The sequence below is a fragment of the Cygnus olor genome, chromosome 26 (assembly GCF_009769625.2).
Source record: "Cygnus olor isolate bCygOlo1 chromosome 26, bCygOlo1.pri.v2, whole genome shotgun sequence".
NCBI classification, from domain to species: domain Eukaryota; kingdom Metazoa; phylum Chordata; class Aves; order Anseriformes; family Anatidae; genus Cygnus; species Cygnus olor.
The window spans coordinates 3,865,323-3,893,273 of record NC_049194.1 but is presented as its reverse complement, the minus strand read 5'-3'; the positions used below and the strand labels follow the sequence as shown (position 1 = coordinate 3,893,273).

The following is a 27,951-nucleotide window of genomic DNA, read 5'->3' as shown; positions in this document are numbered from 1 at the left end:
GAGATGCACTTGGCCATCTGATTGTTAACCCCTGCTGCCCTTCCATGGAGGCACCAGTGATGCTGGCAGGGGTGACCTGGAAAGTATCGAGTTTGACTCCATGTCTCTGTGGGTGACTGTTCATGCGATGAAGGCTCGGATGGTTTGCTGAGCAGGTGGAGCTTGAGGGTGACAGGACAGATCCTGCGGAGCAACAGTTGACTGCAGCACTGCTGTTGACAACAGGATTTTGGTTTCTAGAACCACGGAGCCGTCTTTCAGGATCGACAACTGCTTAGAAGAGGGGCTATACCTAAGTAGGGCAAAGGTATCTCTGTCAACAGACTGGTCAGCCTGATAAGAACTTCAAACTAGGAATAATGAGGGGGAGAGAGGTTCCTCTAAGATCAGGTGAGGAAGTAGTAGGAAGGCAAAGGGCCTGGGGTTATGTGAACAGAGGAGACAGTAGTTAACAGAACAAGGATGAAATGGAATCGTCCACAACACAGGCATGTAAAGAAGGAAGTGCCCGTGGGACAGCTTTGTGGGGAAAGCTCTCGGGCTCTTCCTGGGGACTCATCATGGTGCTTCTCTGAAAAGTCTGGATGCTAATGTGTGCAGCATGGGGAACAACCAGGAGGAACGGGGCATTGTGGTCACTACAACCTCACTGGAGTTGTGGAGATGAAGCGGGATAGTCCACGTGATGAGTGCTGCAACACATGGATACAAGAATCCCAAGAAAAAGGATTTCAAAGAGAAAAGGTGTCCAAGAGAGCTGGGTTGATACTCAAGGATCACTGCCTCCGAGCCGTGATCCATCCTGACAATTCCACTGATACTTAAAAAATGACAAAAAAGGGAAGATACTGGAAATTCTCTCTTGCACCCAGTATTCTTTAGGAGCATTCAAGGACAAGGTAGACGCTGTCTGGTGGCCCTCTGCTGGGAAGTGTGATTAGGAAAAGACCCCGAAATGTTCTGCACAGTTGCTAGATGCATTTATTGAATTTCCTTTCTCTTTTTTTTTCTGGGCTTTTTAATGAGTAGCCAGCATGGGCTAGAAGTGTTAACAAGCCCAAGTTAAGAAGTGGATCTGTGTGATCCTCCTGAGGTTCAGCAAGTCCAAGTGCAAGGTGCTGCAGCTGTGTTGGGGCAATCCCAGACGTGAGCACAGAGTGGGAGAACTCAATGGGAACAGCCCTGCAGAGAAGGACTTGGGGGTTCTGGTGGGTGAAAAGCTCAACATGAGCCAGCAGTGCGTGCTTGCAGCCCAGAAGGCCAACTGCATCCTGGGCTGCATCAGCAGAGGAGTGGGCAGCAGGGGAGGGAGGTGATTGTCATAGAATCATTAAGGTTGGAAAAGACCTCCAAGGTCATCTGGTCCAACCATCCCTCAACTACCAATGTCACCCCCTAAACCACGTCCCTAAGCACCACGTCCAACCTTTCCTTGAACACCCCCAGGGACGGTGACTCCACCACCTCCCTGGGCAACCCGTCCCAATGCCTGACTGCTCTTTCTGAGAAGAAATGTCTCCTCATTTCCAACCTGAACCTCCCCTGGTGCAACTTGAGGCTGTTCCCACTGGTCCTGTCACTAGTTGAACAAGATGGAGAGCAACTCCTTGCTCAGTCAGATAATGACAAGACAAGGGGGAATGGTTTTAAGCTGAAAGAGGGGAGATTTAGGTTAGAGGGTAGGAGGAAATTCATCCCTCAGAGGGTGGTGAGGCACTGGAACAGGTTTCCCAGAGAAGCTGTGGATTCCCCATCCCTGGAGGTGTTTAAGGTCGGGTTAGATGAGGCCCATTTCTCAGTTATTTCTGTCTGTTGATTAGCTTAAAATGCTACTGAAAGTGGTTTTCTTGCTAGTGTTTCAGACTGTGAATTGGAGCTATGTGTTACCTTCTCATCTTTGTTACTGGAACAGGAGCAGAGTAGAGTTTTAACATGCTACAGCAGAAAAAAAACATACTAAGCTACTACAACTGGTTATGCAGTGTGAGTCAGTCCTTTTTAATTAAGAAGCATGGTCTCTGGTTCTCCTTTTACCAGCAGGTTCTGAAATGGCTTGCATCATACCATTTTTAGTTCACTCTTGCTATCTTTTTTCAAGGCAGGGATCGCATTGAGTGTTTATTCACAGTTCAGAATATTGTTCTGTTGGTGGTGGTGTTTGGAGGGCCCTGAATGTAAAGCACAAATCATTCACTGCCTGTTGCTGCTCTGATCCCTGTACTACCTTTTTGTGGCAGCGTTCGCAAAAATTGGGGGAAAGAGGCTTTCTTTGTACATGCAGTTCTGGTGTATGCCTTGGAGGACTGGGAAGAGTTTTGCGCTTGTGTCCTTTGCTGTGATTCTGCGTTATCCCTCTGAACCTACAGCAACATAGACCCAAGCTCCCAGAGGACATCCTGGTGCAAGTATTCTAGTAAATGTAAATAAAAGTTGTAGGGGCGATGGTCTGGAGACAAGCCAGCATTAGGGAAGGAGCGTTGTGGATGTAGTACCTGATGGTGCAGAACTAGTGCTTGGCCTTTGGGCAATGGCATTTTGTATAGGTATTTGCAAATGCTGTATTTTCACTGAAGGGTCATCCACAGCAAAAGGCTTTACAGCCTTAAAATCTCTGTTTTCTTCTGGGCATAATGGAGTGCTCTATGAAGGATCTTAGCACAGTCAGGATACGCATCTTTGTAGAACCTCCTAAATTTTGTAAGTGGTAACGCAGAGTTTATTGCCTTGTGTCACAGACAATTTCTGTCTATCAACTATGAAAAAAACAGGGAAAAATAAAACTTAAGTTGAATAAAGCTTGAAAGAATTAATTCTTTAGAAAAAGATGCAAGATTGCATGGATAGCCAGCCAAGTTGTTTCTGGTATGCAGTGTGCTTGCAAGCTAGCTAAGGCTTCTCAGTTCTCACTGTCGTATCTTAGTTAATTTCAGAAGGTTTGTGAAATACACTCTATCAAGAACTGAATTATATTCTGACTGCCTTTAATCAGTCTTTTTGAAGACCAGTTGGTTGAGTCTGTCATTGGTGCCACTCCGATGTTGAAATAGGCACTCCTAGGAATAACACAGTTGTCTTTCTTGTCTCTACATTTTATGCTTTGTTATGAAATTTCTCTTCCTAAAGTTCTGCTTTTGGCTCATCCCACTCCCTTATTGCTCTGTGTCTGAATTTACATCAATAATAACTGTTCTGGCACCCTTTGATAGAAGCAATACCAGCAATCTTATCTTGAAATTTTTGCTATCTGGTAAACCTTTCAAATGATCTTGTATTTAAAAAAAAAAAATACAGGTGTTGAAGACTTTGACGTGCCTTGTTGCAGTCTGAATGGCTGATGATAGATTTTTTTTTCGAGCTGGGACAGGGAGAGGTCTGTAGATCCTTATCCTCTGAGGTAGAGAACAGGAGTGGGAGCTTGTCTCTGAACAGTTCATATTTTGTAGTTATTTCAGTTTATTTTTTGCTTCATAGTACAAGAACAGTAGAGCTGAATTGGACCTCAGTCTGTATTCCAGAAAATAAGTTTGTCATAGTTTGTTTTTAAATGATATTACTGCTTCAAAAAAATCACCCAAAGCAACAATCTTGGAAACAAACGTGAATAATTTAAGATCTGTCTGTAGGGTGTGCCAGTTCGCTTCACTTTCTCTCTTTGGAAGACTTGCACGCTTCAAACTTGGTATGTTTTGTTATGTTCCACTGGGAATAAATCTGAAATATTGTCTTTGGGACAAGATCACAGCTAACTGTAGGTGCATATTAATTGAAAATGTTCAATATACAGTGTTCTTAAACAACAGAAGTCATATACACTCTTTTTCAAAGAAAGCTAAATGAAACCTATTAAACCATTTCAGTTCTTTGATGCTTAGTCTTTGGGATGTTCTCATGTCTGAATGCTTTTTTTTTTTTTTTTTTTTTTACTTTAGGTGAGTGGAATCAAGAGTCTCTATGAGTCCGAACTGGCTGATGCTCGAAGAGTTCTGGATGAAACCGCCAAAGAGAGGGCTAGATTACAGATTGAAATAGGAAAACTGAGAGCAGAACTTGAGGAGTTCAATAAAAGGTAAGGAAAGCCCTGTGTGATCTATTATGTTATTGTTTTTTTTAAATATGATAATGGGCAATATTTGCAGTGTGACTGATGCTACTGATGATTCTTAAAACGCTTTAGTGGGTGTCTTTTGCAAGTGTTACAGATCAATGAGAAGGTGCAGGCTTGTCAGGGGAGAATTCCTCAGAATGTTTGTACAGCTAGTCAGAGCAAATAACCAGGTTGGTATGTACACAAACATATTTGTAGATAGACGGTTAATAAACTGTGATTTGATGAGCAATTCGGAAATCTAGATGCTGAAACAATTGTGCCCACTTCTGTCCTATTGTGCCTCTCCTGATGTGAGCGTGCACGCATGTAGCTATTTAGTAAAACTGATTGAGAAATTGCTATCTGAAAATTAACCCATCCAAGGAAGGTTAATTTTTAAACAGTATCAGTTTTATTGTCTGGTCAAGTGTATGTCTGGTAGCAGAAATGAAGGAAAAGGGAAATTCATGGTCCTGAGCACACTGGAAGCAATGTTGGCTTGAAAATGCATGAATCTAAAGCATAAGTGTGCTGGAAGAGACCTTGTAGTGACTACATAAAAAAAAAATACGCTGTTTAGTCTGCAGTAAAGATAATTGACCTAATAAACTGGCTAATGAAGCCAATGTAATCCATTATGTCTGTTTGCGCTAGGGAGCCTTTGTGGTCAAATACTGTTTAGCAGCTGAAAATTAATTTAAAAGTGAATATGTACCCTGGCAAAAAGATTTTTGCTTCTGATTGAATTTTGGTACCTGTTTTAGTAGGTAAGATTTGGGATGTAAAGATTTCTCCTGAGCTAGTCAGTATGTCTGTGAACACTGTTGGACATAAACTTGCTTTTAGTCTGGCAATGGAGGTACAAGCCTACCATAAGTCTCCCATTTTCCTTCTTCATTTGCATCTAACTGATTATACAAATAATGAAATATATTCTTTTTTTTTCTGACTAGCTAATTTATTTATGATGTAGCATTTTTATTGTTTTCTCTGTAGTCTTTCCTATATCACTGGATCTTCATTTTCTCTGCTGGACCCTCTTGTTAAAGTTAGCAATCAGAGAGACTTTGTGGACTTTGCTCCTAAACGAAATGGCCAAATATGAAATATCTGTAGTGTAAACATCTCTATTTGAATAAGTCACCATAAAGCCTATTGAACTTGGTGCACGCTTCATATCAGAAAATTTGCCTGCATGCAGTTGGAAGAATTGTGCTTTAATACTTACTGGCTCTTTGTCTAGGCCTTTGTTAACCGTGAAAAGACCCTGTGGTGTGTGTAGGCATCTGAAGTTAAGTGAGACGAATACCACCCAGTCCTACTCGCATGTTCCTCTTGTCAGGACTAAATTCCCTCTTACAAACCGTATGCCAGCAGTCCTAATGTTGATTTCAGATATTATGTTTTGCGTGGCAGTCAGAGTTAGATGGACATCAGGGTTATCCTGGTGATAGCAAATACTCTGCTTGCTTGGGTTTTAATGCAAGCTCCAAAAGTGAACAGCCTCAGTATCTCCAGGAATTTGGTTCGTGTATCCTGTTCGGCAGGATGCGTAGTTTTATGCTTTAAGGTATTTTTGTCAGAACTGCCTTCGCTTTGCAGCTAATGAGAATCACTGCAAGTTGTCTCCTGTTCTTTAGGCTTTTGACAGCACCAAGGGATTTTGCAAATATCTTGTTGTAGAATGTTGTGCACTCGAAGTGGTGACAATGGTGTTTTCCCTTGAGTTATCTCTCTTGCCCTTTTCTTGGACAATTGAGTTGAGTACCATTATCTGTCACTTCACAGACTTGACAGGGTAATTCTCCTCATAGACTATGAGGAAAATACACCTTTTTTTGTCTGTTCCTAGTTTATAGGAGCAGAATTGAATTCTTCCTTGGCTTGGAATTTTCTTCTACCAGGTTGCTTCCAGTCCCTTAAGATGCTTGTAACATACTTGGAGTATTCTTGCTGTGTCTGTCTGGGGACGTATGGAAGGGTATGCTCCTGACACGTGGCCAGATCTCAGATACAATTCTTGCAAATGCAGCTTTGAAAAGTCTGTTTGCAGGGTGTCCTCTTGACAGCCAGCTGATGACCGAAGTCCTCCCTGCCCAAGCTGACAGATGCTTCTGCTCACATGCCAAGTTTAGGTCAGTGCTTTGTGTATAATGGAAGAGTAGGTCAGTATGTAATTTATGGTTGCTTACAATTACCTCAGTGTCTATTTCATGCTCGCAGCAGGCTTAGAGATGCCAGGAGGGATCCCAGGCATTGCTGCTCCCTTGATTGCGTTCCTGGGAAAGGAGACAGCAGGCTTCTGTCTTGGGGCATCTTTCCTTCGCTCTCCCATGTGAGAGAGCGAGCAGAAAATAGGTGGTAGCTGGGGGAGTCACAGCAGGAGAAAACAACGGCTGAAAAGGGTACAGGGAAGTTTTTCCTAAAGATTAAACTGAACTGAATTTTAGTTGCAGAGCCACAGGCTTGCAGGGCTTTTCTAGCTACTGCTACAAATACAGCTAACCTTCAAGAGATGCCTTCAATATACAGCTAACATCTTCAAGAGATGCCTTTCTCCCTGTCTTTCTCTGCTAAAGCCTGCATCTGTTAGCATGGAAAACCCTTTCCTGGAAGCATTGAGGATGCTCAAGGGAGGCCGTGGGGTGTGTCTGGGTGTGGTGACATCAGGCCCAGTTCATGCACATGAGGGAGCCCGAGGCTTACTCTGCTCTTGGCTTGTTCCTGAGGCTGTCCGCGAGTACAACACCGGCACACTTGGGAAGCTGCAAGACCCTTGGTTGCTACATGGGGATTTATGTCAGGGCTTATGGTCTAGGAGAGAACATGTTCTGTCTGTCAGGGCAAGCGTTTGTGCTGATGTCTTTCTGCCATGTACTCAGGCAGCTTGTTCAGTGAGTGACAAATGTTACCACCCTGGTATTCTGTGTGAGTACAGATTCATCTCTTGGGGTTTTGGATGCCCTGGCAAATATTTTGATTATTTAATTTATTTATTAACTTATTTACCATGTAGCATGCTGATGTTCTGACATTTTCTGGGTTTTAGTACTTGGGATAATTGAACAAAAAGAAGCATCTCAAGCTTTTTTTTTTTATTTTCCTAGAGCAGATCATATTGGTCGGACCGTCTTTGGCAAGGGGTGTTGTTGAAACCTTTTGGGAGTCCAAGCAGACTGGCTTAGGTTGATCTTTCTTTTCCAAATGCTTTTTACTGACTTCTTGGGAAGCTTATCTTCCCTTTACAAAAGCTAAATTCACTCTGACTCTTCAAATTCATCTGTGCCTTATGCATATGCCCACCACTCTTCATTGATACCTTTGTCTAATTTCGCCCATACAAATATCAGGGTCTGGATTTCTCTGTATAAATTAAAAACAAACAAAAAAAACCCAATTCATTTGTCATTTTTTCCTTTCTTTAACATCTTGTCATTCTGGTCAGGTCCTTCCACAGCTGCTTCATCTCCAGGCTGGTCAGGCTCAGTTCCCTCAGCCCCTGCTCTGGGGGCATGTACTTTAACTCTCGGGACATCTTGGCGGCCCAGTACTGAACTTTCTCCAGTTTATTGACATCTTTCTTGGACTGGGAGTCCATAACTTGGTGCAGTATTGGACACAGGTGTGATCTTACTGAGTGCTGAGCAGAGGAGGATAATCACTGTCATGATTTACCAGGCGCATCCTATTAATACAGCCCCAGCTGCCTTTAGCCGCCTTTGCTTCTGTGCCCTGCAGGCTGATGTTCATCTTTTTCTTTAGAGGAGTCAAGTGAAATTAGTTTGGGTTCCAAATCACAGATTCATCTGCAGAAGACAGAAGGGAGCCATTGGTTAATACGTTAGCATCTATACGCTTTGCAGTTGAATTTTCTAGTAAGTAATGTGAAACATGATTTCTGGACAACACAATTGGTATTCAGATGCCTGAACATCAATCTCTTGCACTGCAGACAAGGTATGAACCTCCCACACATCCTTTCTATGTCATAAATGCCGACACAACCTGGATGTTGCAGGTATCCCAGGGCTTCTTAAGTCAAAGCATCTAAATCCTGTCTTAACTAAACTTCAAAGGGTTTCCTGTGATGGAAGTCTTCTCAGAAAATGCTTTCATTTTTCGTTGTCTACATTGTTGTAATAAAACTGCCTATCTTTTAAATTATATTTTTGTGAGCTGTACAGTTTTCCAAATGAAACAAGAAAACAAAAAATCAGCTCCAGAAGGCTTTGGGGTGTATAGATGAAACATAAGGTCTTCATTGTCTTATAGCCAGGTTGAAGATGGAATAGTACTTTCTACGTGTTTAGAATTGTACCATAATTTTTCATCCAACTTAGGAGCGAGAACAATCTGGAAAGCAAAATGAGATATAAGGCCAGTAGGATGAGTTGGGAGTTCCCAAGCTTTGGGAGGTGCTCAGACATCTCGTTAACTACTACTCCAGGACCCAGGAGCTTCCCTTTGTCAGCATGTGGCAAAGATGAGATGCATAAAGGGAGCCAGATAAAGTAATGCCACTAGACTTGGAATGCCAAATCTCTCCATCGTGGAAGGAAAGGGGTTTGTCGTCGTCATCCTTTTTCCCAGGGAAGTCCTTGCATGGGTGAGGCTCTCCGCCAGTTTGTTCCTCAGAGTGGAGTAGCCACTGTGGTGTGGAAGTAGAAGCATGGTAGGATGATTTCTATATAGAATTTAGTAAGGTGTCTTATTTCTGTATTGTTATTATAGCACTTAATTCTGCTGTTCGCAGCTTTCCTACTACATTAATAAACGTGACAATAGGAGGTAGTGCTTGAAACGCTTCAGAGAACAGTTATGTTTCATTTAGGTATTTTTGTTCACAATACCCATCTTTGACGTCATTGTCTGTTACAATGTTCTTTGATAAGCTATCAAGTCAATGGTGAGGTTTCAAGTGTAAGTGAAGAAACAGATGATGAGAGAGGAATTCCCGCTTCTTGGGACAGTTGTTTTGCAATGAAGATTAGTAGATAGAATTTTTTTGGTAGGCTTTTTTTTGCCTGCCAGTGATGTTTTCCTGTTTGCTGGGCAATACATTTACAATACATTGGCACATGCTGAGTTCTAAGACAGGTTTATGATTATTTTAATTAGCTGCAGTTGGAGATTACTCTGGGAGCCACCTAGTGGCACAACAGTTGTAGTAAAAATGTATAGTAACAAAACATCTGTAATTGCAACCAAGGTATTCTCAAGGTGTGTGTGCACCCGTGTGTAAATATAGGTAACTTTTGTTTGTTTCAGCTACAAAAAGAAAGATGCAGATTTGTCTGTGGCTCAAGGTCGCATTAAGGATCTTGAAGTGCTGTTCCATAGAAGTGAAGCAGAACTCAATACTGTCCTGAATGAGAAACGCACTCTGGAAGCAGAGGTGGCTGATTTGCGTGCCCAACTTGCTAAGGTATGGCAGCGAATGTTTCCTTCAGCACAAGAAAGTTTGTTCCTTGTAAAATTTTTGTTGTTGTTAGTTTATATTTGAACATCGTTGGTTCGGTTCACTTATGCTTAATTTTTACATTCTCCTCTTGGATATAAAAATAAATTTTAAGAAATGTTTGTGAAACAACCAAAGTAACATGGTATATTAGAAATATAGTGAAAAAAATGTTCACTATGATAGTGAAAAAAAATTTTCACTTTGATAGTGAAAAAAATTATTTAAAAATATTTGGTAAATGATTCTAGTTACTAAATGTTCTCCTTTGTAACATCCTGGATAATTTTAAACATACGCTGAAGTATCCGGTGGGACTATGCTGGCAAGAAAAAGAACATGAAATATAAGCTTGAGAAATTAATAATCCTTGGCTTTATTACCAGTCTGCACTGAAATAATCCTGTGGTTTAAACAGGTGCTTTATAAACATGAAAGCTCTTCTAAATACTCATACACACACGTTCTCACTTCTCATTTTTTTTAATTAGTGACTTGAGATTAGATTTATTGTTACGGATTATTGGTCCAAAAATGTCAATTGAAGACCATAAAGGGCTTGTAGATGGAAAAAAGGGATCCAGTCAAATCATTATCTTCCAAATTCTCTACCAGGCTGAAGATGGTCATGCTGTGGCTAAGAAGCAATTGGAGAAGGAGACACTCATGCGTGTGGACTTGGAAAATCGGTGCCAGAGCTTGCAAGAGGATCTGGATTTCAGGAAGAATGTGTTTGAGGAGGTATTATCAACCTAGTAATCTCGTTATATTCTGAAGTTTCAGTAGATCTTGCTCAGACTGACTATAAACTATTACTAGTTAATCCAGGTAGGGTTAATCAATATTATCATTGCTATGAATTGGTTGAGTAATAAAACAGTTAAAGGTTTTGCAATAGTTGCATGGTAGATCAGCGGTTGAACAGGCATAAGAGCCAAGTGACAAGGGTATTACTGTTCCATGGGCCGTTGAGCTAATGTAACTGCTTGCTGCTGTGTGAAAGGGTAAGTCTTATTCCCCTTCTCTACACCTGGCTGCATGGCCCTTCCCCTGATTTGCACCAGCCTCAGTGATTGTTAGACTTGACTGTGACCTGTATTCATTGATGAGAACAGTATATAATTGCCCTGCTTTTTGCTGGGGTAATTTTCTGCCTGTTTAGTGAGTTGAACTGGCTCATAGTGATTCTAAGGAGGATTAGAGCTGCTGTAAAGTAAGTAGTGGGAATGCCCATGTGGGGACTGGGGGGGGGATGGGAAAGGGAAGCAAGACCTTCTTTGTGCACCAGTAGTAAATGTATTAGGTCAGTTTATTTCGTCCTATGAAAACCAGCTCTGACCTTTGATTCTTCAGCAGCCCGAGCTCATTTAATTAGTGCTCTGAGCAGCTGCCACGTGTTCCACCCATGCTAGATGCGATGTTTGGCTGACCGTGCACCAAACCATTTGTCTGATTAACTAGGAAATACTTCTGGTTCTTTTTGTTGAGTTTAATGTTTGCCAGTTTAGTGGCTGAGTTATGTTTTACCACGGAATCAAGTGAGTGCTCAAACTGAATGAAGGGACTAGGCAAGGCTGTGTGGCTAGGGACAGGCGCTGGAGTATAGAATCGTAGAATATCCAAGTTAGAAGGGATCCACCAGGATTATCGAGTTGAACTCCTGGGTCCCCAAAGTGGGGTCCGCCCAAAAAATCAGACCATGTGTCTGACCGCTGCCTGGGAGGAGGAGGTAGAAGAGGGTGGATGGGGGCAGAACGTGTTTTTAGTTTGCTTTTAGTTTCTCAGTGTTCTAGCCTGCTAGTGATAGGCCATCCTTTACATTAATCTCCCTGTGCTGTGTCTGTTTTGACTGTGATGATAATTAAGTGATCTCCCTGTCCTTTTCTCAACCCTTGAACTGTTTCCATTGTATTTTCTCCCCTTTTTTCTTCGAGGAGGGAGAATGAGAGCAGCTATGGTGGAGTTCAGCTGCACAGAGGGGTAAAACCATCAAGCAGCAGGAGCTTAATCTTTTTCTTTTATTTTTTTTATGCAGGAGATAAGGGAGACAAGAAAACGGCATGAACATCGTTTAGTTGAGGTGGACACTAGTCGCCAACAGGAATATGAATCCAAAATGGCTCAGGCCCTAGAGGATCTGCGAAATCAACACGATGAGCAAGTCAAACTGTACAAATTGGAGCTGGAGCAGACCTATCAGGCTAAGGTAACGACTGCTATCCACAGCACTGTCTGACAGGAACTCTGGTCAGGGAGATAAAAAACATTTCCATCAGTCCTACTGCTTTTAAGGAGACAATTATAATTTAAACAAGTTTTGTTCTGGTGCCCAAATGTTTCCTCCTGTGCTGGGTGGGGGCAGATGCATTTCCAGTGAGGTTATAGCCCGAGGTAATAGCTAGGAATAGTGTTAACCAAGAAAGGCCAGTTTGTGAGAGAACTCTTGGAATTTCTCGTCACTGAGGAGGACAGAGTGGGCCAGAGGGGTGTCACATACCGTATTGGACAGTGTCTTCTGCTATAAGGTGGAATTTTTTTAAATATCAGTAGATCCAATGCTTCCTCCAAAAAAGAGGTGAAGTGAGTTGGCTCCAAGAACTGCTGACTACCAGAAGGGATGGGTCAGAGAGCTTGGGAATGGGTGTGTTTCAGGACAAGCCTTTGTCTGATCAAGCTTGCAATCTATTTATGGCCATATTGAGAAGAACATTACAAGGTTGCATAGTCACTTTCTCTTACTGTGGCCTTTGCAATGCTTACTAGCCCTGATATTGTAAATGTGTGTAAATATTACCACATTTCAATGATCTAAGTTAGTTCCGGATTCTAGAAAATTACTGTGTGCAGTTGTAGTTTCATTGGCGGGGGTCAGACAAGATATTGGATGTTTTTAACAGGTGTTGATGATGAAAACCGTAGTATATAAGTTGGAGGTGGGAGCACAGTGAGGAGTAATTTGATCCAGAAGAATGCTTCTTAAACTTCTTAAAATGTTTGCACTACCTTAAAGGAAGTTGTGGGGAGCTGGGGGTCGGCCTCTTCTCACAGGTAACTAGTGATAGGACTAGAGGGAATGGCCTCAAGTTGTGCCAGGGGAGGTTTAGGTTAGAAATTAGACATTTCTTCTCGGAAAGAGCAGTCAGGCATTGGAACAGGTTGCCCAAGGAGGTGGTGGAGTCACCGTCCCTGGGGGTGTTCAAGGAAAGGTTGGACGTGGTGCTTAGGGACGTAGTTTAGTGGGTGACGTTGGTGGTAGGGGGCTGGTTGGACCAGATGATCTTGGAGGTCTCTTCCAACTTCTATGATTCTATTTTGTTGTATTTGCCTGTGCAAATCTTGAGTTAGCAAGTTGCAGTTCATTCAGCGCTGGGGGGTGGGAGAGGAATAGCAGCTTTGGTACTGGTACAATTGCTGGCTACAAGTATATATGTTTATATTCATTACTCTATCTGAAGGAATAAAGTAACTGTCAATTTTCTGGTTACTGAAAATACTTGCCAATGATTGTAGCCGCTTCTAATTCTTTTTGTGGTGGATAAATTATGGTGCTGCTAACATTGTTCTCCCACGCGCTCCACTGTGAGACTTCCTTTGAGTTCTTTGGTTTGATGATTTGCAGTTTGAGGAACGTTGATCTAAAAAAAATTAACTATTTCAAAGGGCAATAATAACAACATGGTTAATAGATAATAATAAAAACGAAGAACAGTTAGCTATTTTGACATTATTCAGGGAATTTAGGAACGTGTATGTTTATACAACCAGATATTTGGATTGACTTTTCACAGTCCAAGGGAGGTTCTACTGCTATTTCAATGCAACTTATAATGTAATAGCTTTGAACTCCATTATTGCTCTGTCAGAGTTGACTCAAATTGGCCACTAGAAATGAAGTTTATTTACTAGGTGAAGTTAACAACTAAAACCAGATCGATTGTTTAGAACTACTAGAAAAAAATAAGAAAAAAATCAAAAAAATCAAAAGCGTCATTTTGCCTTTATGGCAGGATGTTATCTGGAGTGCTTGCTGTGTGTGGTTTTGGACCTTTTGGAAAAGGTAGCATAGAGTAATACAGAGAAGACCAACAAAGACTATCAAGAGTATGAAATAGGTCCTGCATGAGGAATGTTTAAAATAAAACCTGACCTGGAAAAAAGGTGAGTCAAGAGAAGGGAGAGATGATGTCTGTAAAAGGATGAATGGCACAGAGAAGGTGAATCTTTATTATTTTTCGATAGAAGTAGGGAAAGTGATCATAACTCTCCAGTGGCAGATTCAAAAGGGACAGAAGAAAAAAGCTCCGTGCCATGTGGATGCAGAGAGCAGAGGCTAATTCCTGCCTGAAGAATCTGTTAAAAGATTTTAAGCATCAGGATCCTGTCTCCAACTGAGGAAGTCTGTGAGTTACAATTGGACAGCTAAGACATGATACTAGTGAAATTCCTTATTCAACTTTCCCCCTGGGCATCCAGGGAATTGTTAGACCAGGACACAAACTTGCTCACACTTGCTCTGATCCATTGGGTTTGTTTTTGGCAAGCAGGCAAATAGTGTGTGGCAACATGAACCTGAGTTTTTGGAAACTATACGGCTGCTAGTACAATCTCATAGGAATAGGACTCAAATAGATTTCCTTGGTCCTTAGGACGTTTCCTTGATGTTACGCAATTCTGGTCATAAACTTACCAGATTTCCATATAAAATTTTTTAAGGTTTAATGTCTTTCCTTTCTTAATAAAAGGATATTTTCAGGATATCTAACTTTCTCAATGCAACTGACTTGTATAAAACTTGTCTTCCAGCTGGAGAATGCAAAACTGGCCTCTGACCAAAATGACAAAGCTGCTGGTGCAGCTCGGGAGGAGTTGAAGGAGGCTCGCATGAGGATAGAATCTCTCAGCTACCAGCTTTCTGGCCTTCAGAAGCAGGTATAAAAGGGAACAAAGGGACACACTTTGTTCTCGTTTTTAATATAAAGCACTGTAATGTTTACATATATTCAAATTTCTGTCCCTCCATATTTTCTGAAGTTTACAGAGAGAAACGTTTGGGAGGGTGGTAACCTTTTTTATTGCACCACATGGATGCCAACTGGGTTTTCTGTTGTACTGTCTCCCTAGGCTAGTGCAGCAGAAGATCGCATTCATGAATTGGAGGAAATGATGGCTGGTGAACGGGATAAGTTTAGGAAGATGCTAGATGCCAAGGAGAGGGAGATGACAGAAATGAGGGACCAGATGCAGCAGCAGCTTACAGAATACCAGGAACTGCTTGATGTGAAATTAGCACTAGACATGGAGATCAGTGCTTACCGAAAACTCCTGGAAGGAGAAGAGGAAAGGTAAGTACAGATTCCATATGCTTCTCTTAGGACTGGCAGGTGTTATTTTCATTTCTTACCTTTATTTTTTTACCATTTTAGCAGAAGTGACCATATCACAATTCCCTGAAGTCACGTTGGCTTTGCACTGCAGCATGTTACATGGAACACTTGCAACTGTTCTTACCTGAACACCTGTCCTTACATTGTTTTTCATAAGGATCTCAAAGTGCAGTGCAATTTATTCTGTGCTTCATATTCATCTACTCTTTTTATTTAAGTGCTTACATGCTTATATGTTTTCCTGTTTTTAAATTGTTAGGCCAAGAATAGCGTGTTTAGCAATAGAAATACTGGAGGGGAGGATGATGTGATTTGCACTGCTCTCACTAGCACTGTCTTTCACCTCATAGTCATGTTACCAGAAAACTGCTGAGGACTGGATAGCCTTCCTCTTCCTCTATATGCAGTCCTGCTGGCAAGACACAGTAAGGCTGCTGTCAGCTTTGGGGCATGTTACAGTCTGGTCGCTTGAGTATATTGTGCATTATTGTTTTGTGTGTAGTTCCCTGAATGAGCTAGAAAAAAATCTTCACTTAGTTTTCTTCCATTTAATTAAAATGCTTGCTTGATTGTGTTAAGGTTGAAGCTCTCTCCAAGTCCCTCCTCCCGTGTTACAGTCTCTCGGGCTACCTCCAGCAGCAGCAGTAGCAGCACTTCACTTGTTCGCTCTTCCCGAGGCAAGAGAAAACGTATTGAAGCAGAGGAGCTCTCAGGCAGTGGAACAAGTGGAATTGGCACTGGAAGTATTAGTGGCAGCAGTAGTAGCAGTAGCTTCCAAATGTCCCAGCAAGCTTCAGCTACTGGAAGTATCAGCATAGAAGAAATAGACTTGGAGGGCAAATATGTTCAACTGAAGAACAATTCGGAGAAGGTGAGTACCAGCTGAACTCCTAGGAAACGAGGAGGAGCTAAATTGAAATGTTGCACAGCCTATTAAGCGCATGTAGATAAAGTCACTTGAGAGAAGTTGTATCTTTTGAGGTGTGTCATCCTGCAATAATTAAGTGGCATTTGAAAGGTGAGTATTACACCGTGCTAGCGCAAGTGTGATGTTTGCAGGAAGAGAATGTAGTTTGTGCCCTAAATGTCTAAACATATGTGCTGGTACCTAGCTTGTTGAAAAAAAGCCTTGCTGGCTCTAACAGATCTGTTTTGTGTGAAATGTGTCTTAAATTGTTGCTGAATGACCTTGCAGGATTTACAATTAACACTTATTGGGTATAGAAAAATATTTTCAAGTTAGAATGCAGATGACTAACAACCATGTAAATAAATGTAATGGAAAAAGATCTAGAGAAAATTCTGATGCCCGTTTGCTCTGTTTTGCTCATCCTAAATAACTTTGACTTTTCTCATTAGGATCAGTCTTTGGGTAACTGGAGACTGAAAAGACAAATCGGAGACGGAGAGGAAATTGCTTATAAATTTACTCCGAAGTATGTCCTCAGGGCTGGGCAGACTGTAACAGTAAGTCATACTTTGAATATGTCAAAAACAATGTTATTTTGTTGATATTGTGGCAGTTGTAAATCTGACATTTGGTATGGCCTGATTTAGTGTATAACTTCCGGTTTCACGGATCTCATTTCAGAGGAGTAGGATTTCAGTTATAGAAAGGCAAAATACAAGTTGAATTTCCATATTAACACTGAGTATTTAAGACTATTTGGGACACAAAGAGAGATGAAAAGGTATTTGGAGTGGGAGGAGGGGTAAGGACTGTTGATTTTCAAACCTAGACAAAGGTGTTTGGAACATAATCTTGCTCTACTTCATGAAATAGAACAATTTCAGAGCATTTATTTAGCCTGGTAGACTTAAGTTTAAGACTAGACACTCTCAGCCTTAAATATAGTAGAACAGCTGCTTTTCTGTAATTTTACGTTTGATATTTAGTCTGCAATAGATGTCCTTTCAGAATTAAAGAATGGCTTTCCTTTGATCAGTTCCAGCTATTACTGCTTAAGTATCAATTGCTCAGATGCATGCCAAAGATGAAATCGGCACATTACAAGTTGCATTTTATGTCTTGCCTTCATACAGTGTAGTCATTGAGACTGTGGTAGGAAAAATTGCTATATTCAGGAAAGAATTGATGACTGCAATATTAGAGTAATTTCTTTTCTCTTGCCTTTAACTATGGCTAGTGTTAATTTTGTTGCAGACTGAGAATGTCTGCCTAAAAGTAGTGGCATAGGCAAAAGTAGGGTAAAATTACCACTGGAATTCCGAAACAAAATGAACATGGAGAAAGAAGTGGGAGAGTTAGAAGTTTTTGGATATTAAAAAATGTACACAAATAGCTGATTACAGAATGTTTTTGTCACTAGATTTGGGGTGCAGATGCAGGTGTATCTCATAGCCCCCCTTCTGTTCTCGTGTGGAAGAATCAAGGCAGCTGGGGCACCGGAGGAAATATCCGCACATACCTCGTAAACTCTGATGGAGAGGTAGGCTATTTCTGTTGAATAAGAATGTGGGCTGGGTTATCTCCCAAACTCTTTAAATTGTTTTGGGGTAAACAAAACAAAAACAAAAGATTTCCCCCTTTGTCTTCTAATATAGTACAAGTTACAACATTGAAGTAACTAAATATCTATACGAATCTTTGTGATTTTGGAAACTTTAGAAAACTATGATCATTATCTCCTTATTACATCTGTAGACTATTTTCTTCTAATTTTTAGAAAAACTCCCTGCTAGTAGTGGATTTGTTTGGCATTTAAGTATGTGTTTTCAGTCAAAGAGGCAGAGAAAATAAATACTACTGGCAATTCAAAGTTACAGTGTGTAGGACCCACCATATTTTGGGATAGTGTCATTATTAATGTGGAAAGATGGTTGCTTTTTCAATGTTGGAAGTATATCAGAAGTTTTCATTTGGCACTGGTTTCTCTGTGTTCTTCATTGTCCTACATCTGCCCACAACTGTTTTTTTAAAACTATCCCTGCAGAAGACTCCTGCAAGGGAAGATCGTGCTTTGGCTGTTATTCATAAATGTGCCATTATCCCAGTGGTCCGATAGAAATAGGAAACTGAAACAGACCTCAGTTGTATCAGTTTTCATGCTGCCTCTCTTGCTGGCAATTCTGTGGAAGCACTTTGTGCAGGAACAGCAGCACAGGACAAGGTAGGAGGGAGGATTGTTTGTATAGATAGAAAGCTCTCTGGCTTAGTATTCAAATAGAAAAAGTGGTTAAAATAGTGTCTGGAAATACTTCAAGTCCATGTCCTTACATGCTGTGGTTACCTGTAGTATCCCTGCTTAGAAGCATATGTTCAGGGCGACTTTTTCCACAAATGAAAATTTGCTCCTACAATTTCAAGGCTGCAAGGTTTACAGAAGAATTTCTTATTGCTAATAAGTGTTCAAAAGTAGTTTAGTAGTAAAGGAAGTTCCCTGATGTTTTAAAATTCTTTTTAGCGCCTGGTTTGGAAGACTGTCCTGATAATTCACATGCAATAGATATAAAATATTCAATAGAATTAATGAATGTTCTTAATGCTGTGTAATCATAGTGAGAAACTTTAGTTTCTGACATTACAATATCTCTCAAACAGCTCCTAGCTGAGTCTGCTATGAGCTTGTATAAAATTGAGTAATGGCCACCTGAAACAGGGCTGCTACTTCTCAAATACCTAGGTAATGAAAGAAAACTCCTGAAGCTAAATTACATTACTTGTCTTTTGGTAGTTAGAACTAGGAATGTTTTTGTGCTTTTCAGGGTGTTACAGGTATTTGGTTGCACGGTTAACTTTGAATCTGGGGCAAATTGCTTTAAATCCTCGAAACTTTAAGCGGGGTGTTATATTGATGGTATAGCAAAAACTATGGGCCATCTCTTTGTCTTTCCTTTTGTGTAGGAAGTTGCAGTGAGAACTGTTACTAAATCAGTAGTCATGCGAGAGAATGAAGAGGAAGAGGATGAAGCAGAGTTTGGAGAGGAGGACATTTTCAACCAACAGGTAATAAGATGCAGACCAGGTTTTTAATTTGTGCCTGGTTGGTTAGATTAATCTGCAATGAGATTGTGGGGGGTCCCTTCAAGTTTTCACTAATTCTGAGTTTCCGGTCCATTTTTCCAACGGATGCTTGCGGAAGACGATATCAAAACAGCTTGCAGCTCTGCAGCATCACTACAATGTGTAGAGAGAATACAATGTGAGCAATTCTTCCAGGAACTGCTACTTGAGTCAATAATTGTACAGCTCAAGTGAAGTCTAGTGTCAGATTGGGATACTGGGATATCAGTGGAAGTATGCTACACATCACAAATTTACAGCGCTGCAATGACTTAAACTATATTTAGGGTTGGTAATACTAGTTTTAGCAGACAGTATTTGCTGGGCCAGTATCTCCCATTCCAGTATTTGCTTCACTATAAGAAAAGTCTCATTCTTGCTGTAAGCGGAATATAACTATTGGGAAATATAACCACTAAAAAGAAGAAAGGAGGAGTGCTCCTTTATTTTTAGTATATACCTGCTATATTTGAAATAAACTTGATATATGTAAACCAACTCTTTGTTTTCATAACTTAGTTAACTAACCAGCAGTGAGCAGAATGAAAAGGAGAAAGATGCTTTGCGCAGGTGATTCTAGAAAATATTTTACATTTATTTCAGTCTCAAACACTTGGTTAATTTGATCAGTGGCCATTAATAGCTCTTTCATGGAGAACTAATTCTGTGCAGGTTCGAAGCTGAGTTCTGAAAGCTTTTTTTTTTTTTTTCAAGGAGGTTGAACATTGTAGTCATACTGTAAAGCAACTGAAACAAATCTTTTTCCACCCAAAGAAGCATCTATGCAGCATAAATCTCTCTCAAATTGAAACAACATTTGAAATAAAGGGAAGAAATTCACGTTCTAAAGCCAGTGACGTTATGATTTTCATTTGCCATCTCTGTCCATGTTGAAAGTATGGAGATTAACCTCTCAACCTGTTATAGAAAACTACAACAACCAAGTGTATCAGTGTCTTCATGCTGGCCGGACTGTGGTGTGTAATATGTTTTATCTATAGTTGCAATGTTCCCTGAACATAACTAAACTAGGAAAAAGTTGCTTTTAACAGCTGAGATGATAACCAGCATCTAGTCTTAAAATATCAAGAGCTAGTAAGAATGTAGTTAAGTTTAACACTGTCTTTCTTATTTTAGGGGGATCCCAGAACAACATCTAGAGGATGCTCAGTGATGTGAAGAAAGAAAAAAAAGAAACTATTATTTGCTATTTTTTCCATTTATTTTCTTTTATTTTTGCTATTTTTTTCCTTCCAGAGCCACTGAAAACTATTTTTATACGTATCATCTGATTTCTTTGAAGTTTACTCCTTGGTACATTTTTATAAAAAAAATCAAAAAAAAATCTTTACTGAACAAAACTGCCAGAATTTTTAATAGATTTCTTTATTTCTCCCTCTTGTTGAATCACTGTACTGAAATATTTTTTTCCCCATACAGAGTTTAAAGTCTTATGTACAAACCTGCAGCAGAAAAGAATTTTTTTAGCTAAAATGGGACAAGACTCCTTGAGTGTATGGTAAATCTATAGTCGGTGCATATATAACCAGGATAACTTATATTTAAAAAAAAAAGGGAATTTTAAGAAAGCACGTTCAAATGCAGGGCCTCAGGACTGATTCATGATAGTTTCTTCTGTCCTTTAAGAAATGATAGTAAGTTGCTGGTGTCCTCAGTAGTGGCCAGCTTAAGAAAATTATACACTGCGTTCATTAAAGTGCTACTCCACCAGTGGAAGTAACAAAGGGTAGTTGCATTTTCTGTTGGTCTTGGCTCAGGACCATGGCATTTTGTCCTGCTCCAGGATTTGACAGCCTAGTATAAACACATGAATCCTGTCAACACCATAGCTCCATATCATTACTTCAGAAGATGGAGAGTGATGGCTTCTGCTTTCTTAAGATAGACACCATCGTAATATATGGAAGTGTCAAAAACAGTTTTAATTGTTGTGTTTTCTAGGGATTTTGACATTGTCACAAACGAGATCTTGTTAAATTGTGAATGCAAGTTGCGATGTACAGTATTTATGATGTTAAGCATCATGATTTAATAATTTTGACATATCCAGCATTGAACAGAATGACTAAGGTTTTAATGTTGAAAATATTTTTACTTTTGGCAATGATAAATATTTGGGGTTTTAAAGGTTATCCTGTGTAAATGTTGAGTTTTTTAGTCAGACCTAGATGCAGCTTGTTCATACTTCTTGTATATTCAGAGGGGCGTTGTCAGATATATTAATTTGCAAAATAGCACAGAAATAGTTTAATGACTTTTTTAAAGTTAAAAGGAACTGCTGTTGGTTTGGACATAAGTATTGCTTTGCAGAATTCAGATCCTCAAAGTAAAGTAACAGTGAGTGAAGTGAATAATCCTTTTTATAAAGAATGCTTTGTATTAGTAGCAGATTATTTTTATTTGTGTGATGCATTTTGTCTCTGACAGTGTCCCTTTAGCGTCAGGTTTCCTATGCTGCATTTCTGTGGAGGTAACTGACTCCCGTAAGGTTAGTATTCAGATAGCAGTGCATCTTTAAGCACTAAGAAAAAATAATTGACTGTTCCAAAGAATGTATTGGCTACTGTACAAGCAAATATTTTTTTCCAATAGTTAGTAGTTTGGATACCATTTGATGCCAGCATAGAATCCTGTTTTTACCCGCACTCTTGAACTCTGATCTTGTCATTCAAATAGTTTGGACTCATCAAACAAGCTACAAGGTTTGGATGTTTTCGGTGGCTTTTGGATGTATGTTCTCTGAACAATATTATGACTGACAGATATAACCTAGAAAGTCAGTTTAGTGGCTCTGACTGAAGGCTTTGCAATGCAAGCAAGCAGGGTGGGAACAGAAGTGACTTTTATGGATGTATTTTGCCATCTAAAAATAAATTCAAGATGCTACTTTTCTCTCATTGGGTGGGATAATTGAATTACTGAAGTTAAACTAATGCAAAATTAAAATTATGCTTGTTATTAGAAGGTACATTACAAAAAAGCAGTAGGAAGATTTGGCTGTTTGGGCTAATGGGATCAATTTATTCACATTGTTGGCCATTTTTCTAATGTAACTTTCCCACTCTGCTTGAGTAGAAGGTTAAATACGTAGTAGGTCATGTCTTTCTTTCTGTCTGTAAAATGTATCTAATGAAATTATGTTTCTCAGACATACTGTTACCAATTACCTTTTCTAAATTGCTGTTACACAAATGAATGCAATCAGTTTAAAAATATTTTTGCAATGCACCTTCCAACCACTGGACATTATTTCCCTTTCTGACCCACAGCTTCTATAATATCCTTACATAGTGCTTGAGGTTTTTTTGCATTTTTCTTAAGATCTATATTTATTTTTTTTACATTGGCCAGTTTTCAGATTTCTTATTCTCCTTTAAGATTGTCCTGTAAATATAAGGTTGTTCTGTGATCTTAAATACTAAGCAATGAATGTGCAGTTCATTTGCATTTTTTCTGTGATTTTTTTCTGTAAAGAATGGGCTAGAAAGGCAGCTTGAATGAGGAAGAACCTCTTGCTACCTGAGCCATTTTTTTTTAACAGCTACTGTATGGGAAATGTGTTGTCTTGTAGCCTTAAGGACCGGTGCTTGCAGGTGTTTTGTGGTGAGCACTGTGCCCTTCAGTAACAGTCTGCAGAATTTGTCCTTAGAATTGAAGCTGTTCTTGTAACTTTGGAAACTCTTTTTCTTGAGTACCATGTTTAGGCATATATAGGTGTTCATAGAAAACAATGATTGATACTGTGGGAGAGGCTTAATACAGCAGTCTAAATGTGTGATTCTATCACCACAGTGCTTTCTAAATGGCTACTTAAAATTCAAGAAATAATTCCAAGCTGTAAACTAAAAGACACAGAAAAACTACTGTATTCCACTTCTTGTTTTCTTTTTGTCTGTTTTCTTTAGACACTATCCTTTCTTCTTGCTTTCGATATTGACCTTCAGTATAACTGCTTTTACTTTCTGTACTGTCAGTCTAAAGTTGGTGCTCCATACTGGGAGATTTTTTTTGGCTTTATCAAAGCAAAAAGCATTGATTCTTTAGTTTCTCTCTTTAAAGGATTTTTTAAATTTTCAGGATAATTGAAGCTTTTTGTTCAAATAAAAAGCAGTGTCGCCTTTCCTATTTGATCCTATAGGGAACCACTCACTGCTCTTGAGGAATTTAGATGATAGTCCACGCTTCTACTCCATTGTCTGATACCAAGTGTAGAGCTTTGAAGGAGGAACATATTTGACTTATCAGGAAAAATTATTTTAAGGCTTCTCTGATTAGAGAAATTAACCAGTATAGCTTATGGCAGAATAGGTGTTTGAGTGTAGCTGCCCGTATGGATGTTCTTATTCCAGAAAAACAAGCAAACAATTTTATTCTGGATGAAATAATAAAGACTATTCCTGAATAATTTGCACCGGGGTGAGGGGGAAGGAATAAGAACAGCATAACTACAGAAAAATAGTTAAGCTGATCTTTTCATTGTGTAGATCACAGAGAATCACACAAAATACTAGTAAATGTATACCTACTTCTAAGTTTGTACTATGTGAAAATGGCTGGATCTGTTCGAACGCAACCATCTGCAGAACCATGGGTAACGTGAACGTGGAGTCCTGCGGAGTGAGATACAATTACCTAGAGCCTCTGATGTTTCATGACACTTCTTTCACCACACTTCTATATTCGTTACTTAAGCTGTTGTATTGCAATGACTTATTCCAAGTAATAGAGTGGCTATGATTGCTTTGTTGCTGCACACCTTTATTTCACAGTCTGTGTTCTTAGGCTAGTTTAGGACTCTGGATTTGCCCTGACAAAAACAGTAGTTTACACTGATGCATTGATCACTTGTCTTCAGCACTGTTTTGCCATTAGATGGGAGTTAGCTGGCATAGTTTGTGTTTGTAGCAGGAGCCAAAAGTCTCAGGAAGAAAAATAAACACCTGCTTCCCATGGACTGTAATGTAAAAGCCAGACGAGTTTGTCTGCAGCTTGCATTAGTCACAAAAATCATATTGCAGTGCGAAGCAGACCTTACTGTGAAAGGAGATTCACTTTTATGTGTGTTTATCCTTGAGCAACAGGACACCTCATGTTCAGTTCAGGGATCTTACTATTTTTTTATACACCTTTTTCCTTCTTGTTAATGCTCATCCTGTAGGAAGGCCTTTTAACTGCAACCTGAACAGGGGTTGGTTAGAAGAGGCTCATAGAAATCCCCTCTACACACCAGAACATTTGAGAATATTTTTCTTTCGTGTGTACCAAGAAGATTTTGACGCTGTATGCAAACATCCATGATCTATGTTTTCTATGTCTTGTAGCCACTTCTCTCATTTCCTCACTGTTAAGCTATTCAGTCTCTTCTTTCTGTATCTTGTTTTGAAAGTCTTATCGCTAAACAAAGGCATATCCATATTTGATACTGGATTTTATTGCCACTGTTGGGTCCAAACCCCACATCCTACATAACCAGGAGACAAAGCCTTGTTGTAAACCAGTGAGTGGAAGGTGAGATAGTGATTGCATTTTTGAAAGCATTGTTTTAGCTGAATGTCAAGACAAATTATAAATTTTCATTTGTCAAACATTTAAAATGGCCTGGGAAACAGAATTTTTATTTGCCCTTCAATGTGCTTAGCTTTAAACCACTTTAAAATAATTTAAGTGTTGTTTTTGTTTTTATACAAGACCATATTTACATACAATTATTATTTGTAAGCATAATGCCTTTCTTGAAATGCTAAGGTCTAGAGTGTGAAAAGGTTGCTTAATGTTGAAAGACTGTTTAAAATAGCACTAGCAGTGAATTGACTTAGAGTTCAGGAAAATAAATCTTATTGAACTTCTAAATTGTCTTGTTAGCTTTTAATGAAGTGACAATTCTGTCCATAAGGTGGATGTTACTCTATTCCAGCTACCCAGATCATCATTACACTAAAAGTACAAGCAATAAGCTGTTTTAAACAAGGTTAAGCAAAAATGCTTTACATTTGGGCACAATATTACCTTCTGGGTTGAACTCTATTTTCATAACAGTGATGCCTTGTGACTTGAATTGTGATTTAATTTAATTTTTTTTTTAGCACAGACTTTATTTAGATAGCTCTGGTCACTGGCCAGTTTAACTGACCATCTTCAGTCAGCTGCTGAAAATTAGTTTTTGGAAGGTTCAGGTTTTTAAAATGACGAATTGTGAGAAAGGTTACAAATTGAAATACAAGCAAAAGGATGAAAATGTTGCATGGAAAACTACATGAAAACTACATGATGATCTAGACTTTACCATTTCAAAGTGTTTTTTTTCTTTTTAGAATATGCATGCCAAATGTCTTGTCTTTTTCAATGATTTGTAATATACATTTTATGACTGGAAACTTTTTGTACAACACACTCGAATAAATGTTTTGCATTTTATTTGTCTTTCATTTAAACCAATGCAGAGGTAACCTGGGCTGCTTGAGATGCTTTATCCCAGGAACCCTTCCTGTGTGTAGCGAGATGGGACAGCAAATTGTCCACACTCCTAAAAGAGATCAGTTGAATCAAGTGGTGTGTCCAGAAACAAATAAATCCTTTCCTTTAAATTTTATGCAGGCAGTGGTATTGGGAAACTGCTGTCCTTACTGATCAGTGGCACTGCTTCCACCTAAAGCAGCAGGAAGAACTTTTAGTATCAGGAGCAAATCAACTTCCATTTCCTCTCTTATCATTCCACCGTCCCTCCGTAGCCCTTCCACTGCAGGGGTTGTTTCCATTTAGCGAACTTGATCCTGACTTGAGAGTAAAAGCAGATTCTGAGAGACTTATTCTTAGGAACTGAGAAATAGGCTGAACCATTGCTGTGATTACCTGTGCTCATCAACCTACCTCAACTTCCAATTAACTATTTTGCCTTTCTGACTATGCCCAAACCATCCCATTTTAAACAATCCAATAAACAATCCAATTTTCTTACAGTTGAAAGAGCAATACCTGGATTCTGGATAAACAGCAATGCAGGCTTCTGGGTTCACAGTCCATTTCTTTTCACGTGTCTGTACTCAAACTTCTACTACCCTACCTTCTGCATTAGCTGCTTAGAATTCTGTGAGGTGCAGGAACTGTGTTGTATCTTTAAGTAGATGGATCCACAAAGGGGATGATGTGGTTTTGCAATACTCTGTTTTCTGAGTGGTGTCTGGCTACTGGAGATGAGACCAGTTTTGGCTTTAGCTCTACCGTAATGCTCGGAGGGCAACAGCAACCTCCTTTGTGTGTCACATGTACTACCTGAAAAAAAGCTACCTAACGTTGTCATCCTCCATTTGATTCTGCTAACTCCCACAGCGTTGTGGAGGATGTGCCATTGTGCAGGTGTTCAGGGTATGAGCCTCTTTGCTGAGCCAGGTATCTAAGCTAGAAGGAACGTGGCTCAATCCCATAACGAGAAGGTTCACGGGGAAGCTGCTCTCTGGAGGGTGCCCAAATCATAATGCTTACCATAATGTTGGGAGGTGGCACTTGAGGACGGTTTTTAGTGCTTTTCTCTGTGGTAAAGGTGGCTTAAGTCCCTTCCCGCTGCCAGCGTGTGAGGCTCTGGTTTAAACCTGATCCTCAAGCGCTGTGCCGTATTTAACTTGCAAAATGTCACTGGTCTGGCGCTTACAGCCCAGCCAACTGCAGAGGCGCACGAAACGGCCGAGTTATTTGGCAGCTTGGGAACGGATCCCACGGGGCGAGCACCCCGGTGGCAGCGGTCCCGGGGGAGCAAAGCCGCAGCCCGAGGCTCCCGGTGTCTCCGGCTGCGCTTTGTCTCCCAGCACCGAGGGCTCTCTGTGAGAGGACCACGGCAGCCGCACCCGCCACCACAGCGAAGACCCCCCAACAGCCGGTCCTGCCGCGGGAGGAGGCTGCCAGCGCGTTCCCAGCCCAGACTCGGGGCCCTCCCCGCGGCCACCTCCGCCTCAGCCGGCGGTGACACCGGAGCTCGCCCAGCCCCGGGGGGAGGTCTCCCGGCTTCGGCCCCGCGCCTGGCTGGGGGCGCCTCAGGCGGGCGGCGGGGAGCGGGCTGAGCCCCGCCGCTGAGGGAGCGCGGCGCGGGGCGGGCCGGGAGTTGTAGTTCCAGCCAGGGGCCTCTCGCGGTGCACGCTGGGAGCTGTAGTTCCGGCCGGCGGCCATTTCGGCGGCAGCGTGCGGGCCACTGCCCGCGGTGACTTTGCGGCATGGAGAGCGGCTTCGGCTCCGACTTCGGCTCCGACTTCGGCTCCGGGGGCGGCGGGGGAGGGAAGCTGGACCCGGGGCTCATCATGGAGCAGGTGAAGGTGCAGATCGCCGTGGCCAACGCGCAGGAGCTCTTACAGGTGAGGGGGGCGGGCGGCGGGGCCTGAGCCGCGCCTCAGCGGCGGGGGGCAGCGGCAGACCCGGCCCGGTGCCTCCGGCCCGGGGTCCGCGGCCGCCTCTCACGGCCTCTCTCCGCAGCGCATGACGGACAAATGCTTTCGGAAGTGCATCGGGAAGCCGGGCGGCTCGCTGGACAACTCGGAGCAGGTGAGCGCGGTCGGGGCAAGGCGAGGAGTGGGGGGCGACCCCCAGCGCTCCCCTGCTTAGGGCCTTTTTTTTTCTTTTTGCCGCAGAAGTGCATCGCCATGTGTATGGACCGCTACATGGACGCCTGGAACACGGTTTCCCGAGCCTACAACTCGCGGCTGCAGCGGGAGAGAGCCAACATGTGAAGCTCCTGGACGAGGGAGGGACCATGCGGGGAAGGGACAAGCGGCCAGTCCAGGTGGTTGGGGGCGAGATCCCGCAGCCTCCCCAGCCCCTGCCGTGGCAGAGCAATAAACCCTCGCTGAACCGTTTGCATCCTTTGGCTTTTATTAGCACCAAAACCCAGGAGCGAGTGAATTTTCCAGCCTCGAGAGCCACCGTGAGCTGCTTGTTTTGCCTCGTGCCTTTCCCAACGGTCCCGACTGGCCAAGGCATATAGCGGCTGATAAAT

At 41.2% G+C, this 27,951-nt stretch overlaps 2 protein-coding genes across 2 annotated transcripts in view; both read left to right on the top strand.

Moving 5' to 3' along the window:
* Positions 1-25,388, top strand: part of LMNB2 (lamin B2) — a 31,086-nt gene extending 5,698 nt beyond the window's left edge. The window contains exons 2-12 of the mRNA XM_040537370.1: positions 3,930-4,066; positions 9,356-9,512; positions 10,161-10,286; positions 11,581-11,751; positions 14,349-14,474; positions 14,667-14,887; positions 15,509-15,800; positions 16,289-16,396; positions 17,260-17,379; positions 18,795-18,896; positions 20,091-25,388. Of these exons, the coding sequence (XP_040393304.1) occupies positions 3,930-4,066; positions 9,356-9,512; positions 10,161-10,286; positions 11,581-11,751; positions 14,349-14,474; positions 14,667-14,887; positions 15,509-15,800; positions 16,289-16,396; positions 17,260-17,379; positions 18,795-18,896; positions 20,091-20,132 (1,602 nt within the window). The 3' untranslated portion in view covers positions 20,133-25,388. The remainder of the gene's footprint in view (positions 1-3,929; positions 4,067-9,355; positions 9,513-10,160; positions 10,287-11,580; positions 11,752-14,348; positions 14,475-14,666; positions 14,888-15,508; positions 15,801-16,288; positions 16,397-17,259; positions 17,380-18,794; positions 18,897-20,090) is intronic.
* A 1,709-nt stretch (positions 25,389-27,097) lies between these two features.
* TIMM13 (translocase of inner mitochondrial membrane 13) lies at positions 27,098-27,811 on the top strand. The gene is made up of 3 exons (XM_040537369.1): positions 27,098-27,313; positions 27,432-27,500; positions 27,587-27,811. Exons 1-3 carry the CDS (start codon positions 27,176-27,178, stop codon positions 27,683-27,685), a joined length of 306 nt encoding a protein of 101 aa, XP_040393303.1. The 5' UTR covers positions 27,098-27,175; the 3' UTR covers positions 27,686-27,811.
* The last annotated feature ends 140 nt before the right edge of the window (positions 27,812-27,951 follow it).

Bases quoted from the DNA above. Each gene is read 5' to 3' on its own strand.
- TIMM13 (XM_040537369.1), top strand. From the start codon at position 27,176: ATGGAGAGCGGCTTCGGCTCCGACTTCGGCTCCGACTTCGGCTCCGGG. The intron at 27,314-27,431 runs GTGAGGGGGGCG...CTCTCTCCGCAG, and splicing joins ACGCGCAGGAGCTCTTACAG to CGCATGACGGACAAATGCTT. The intron at 27,501-27,586 runs GTGAGCGCGGTC...TTTTTGCCGCAG, and splicing joins CGCTGGACAACTCGGAGCAG to AAGTGCATCGCCATGTGTAT.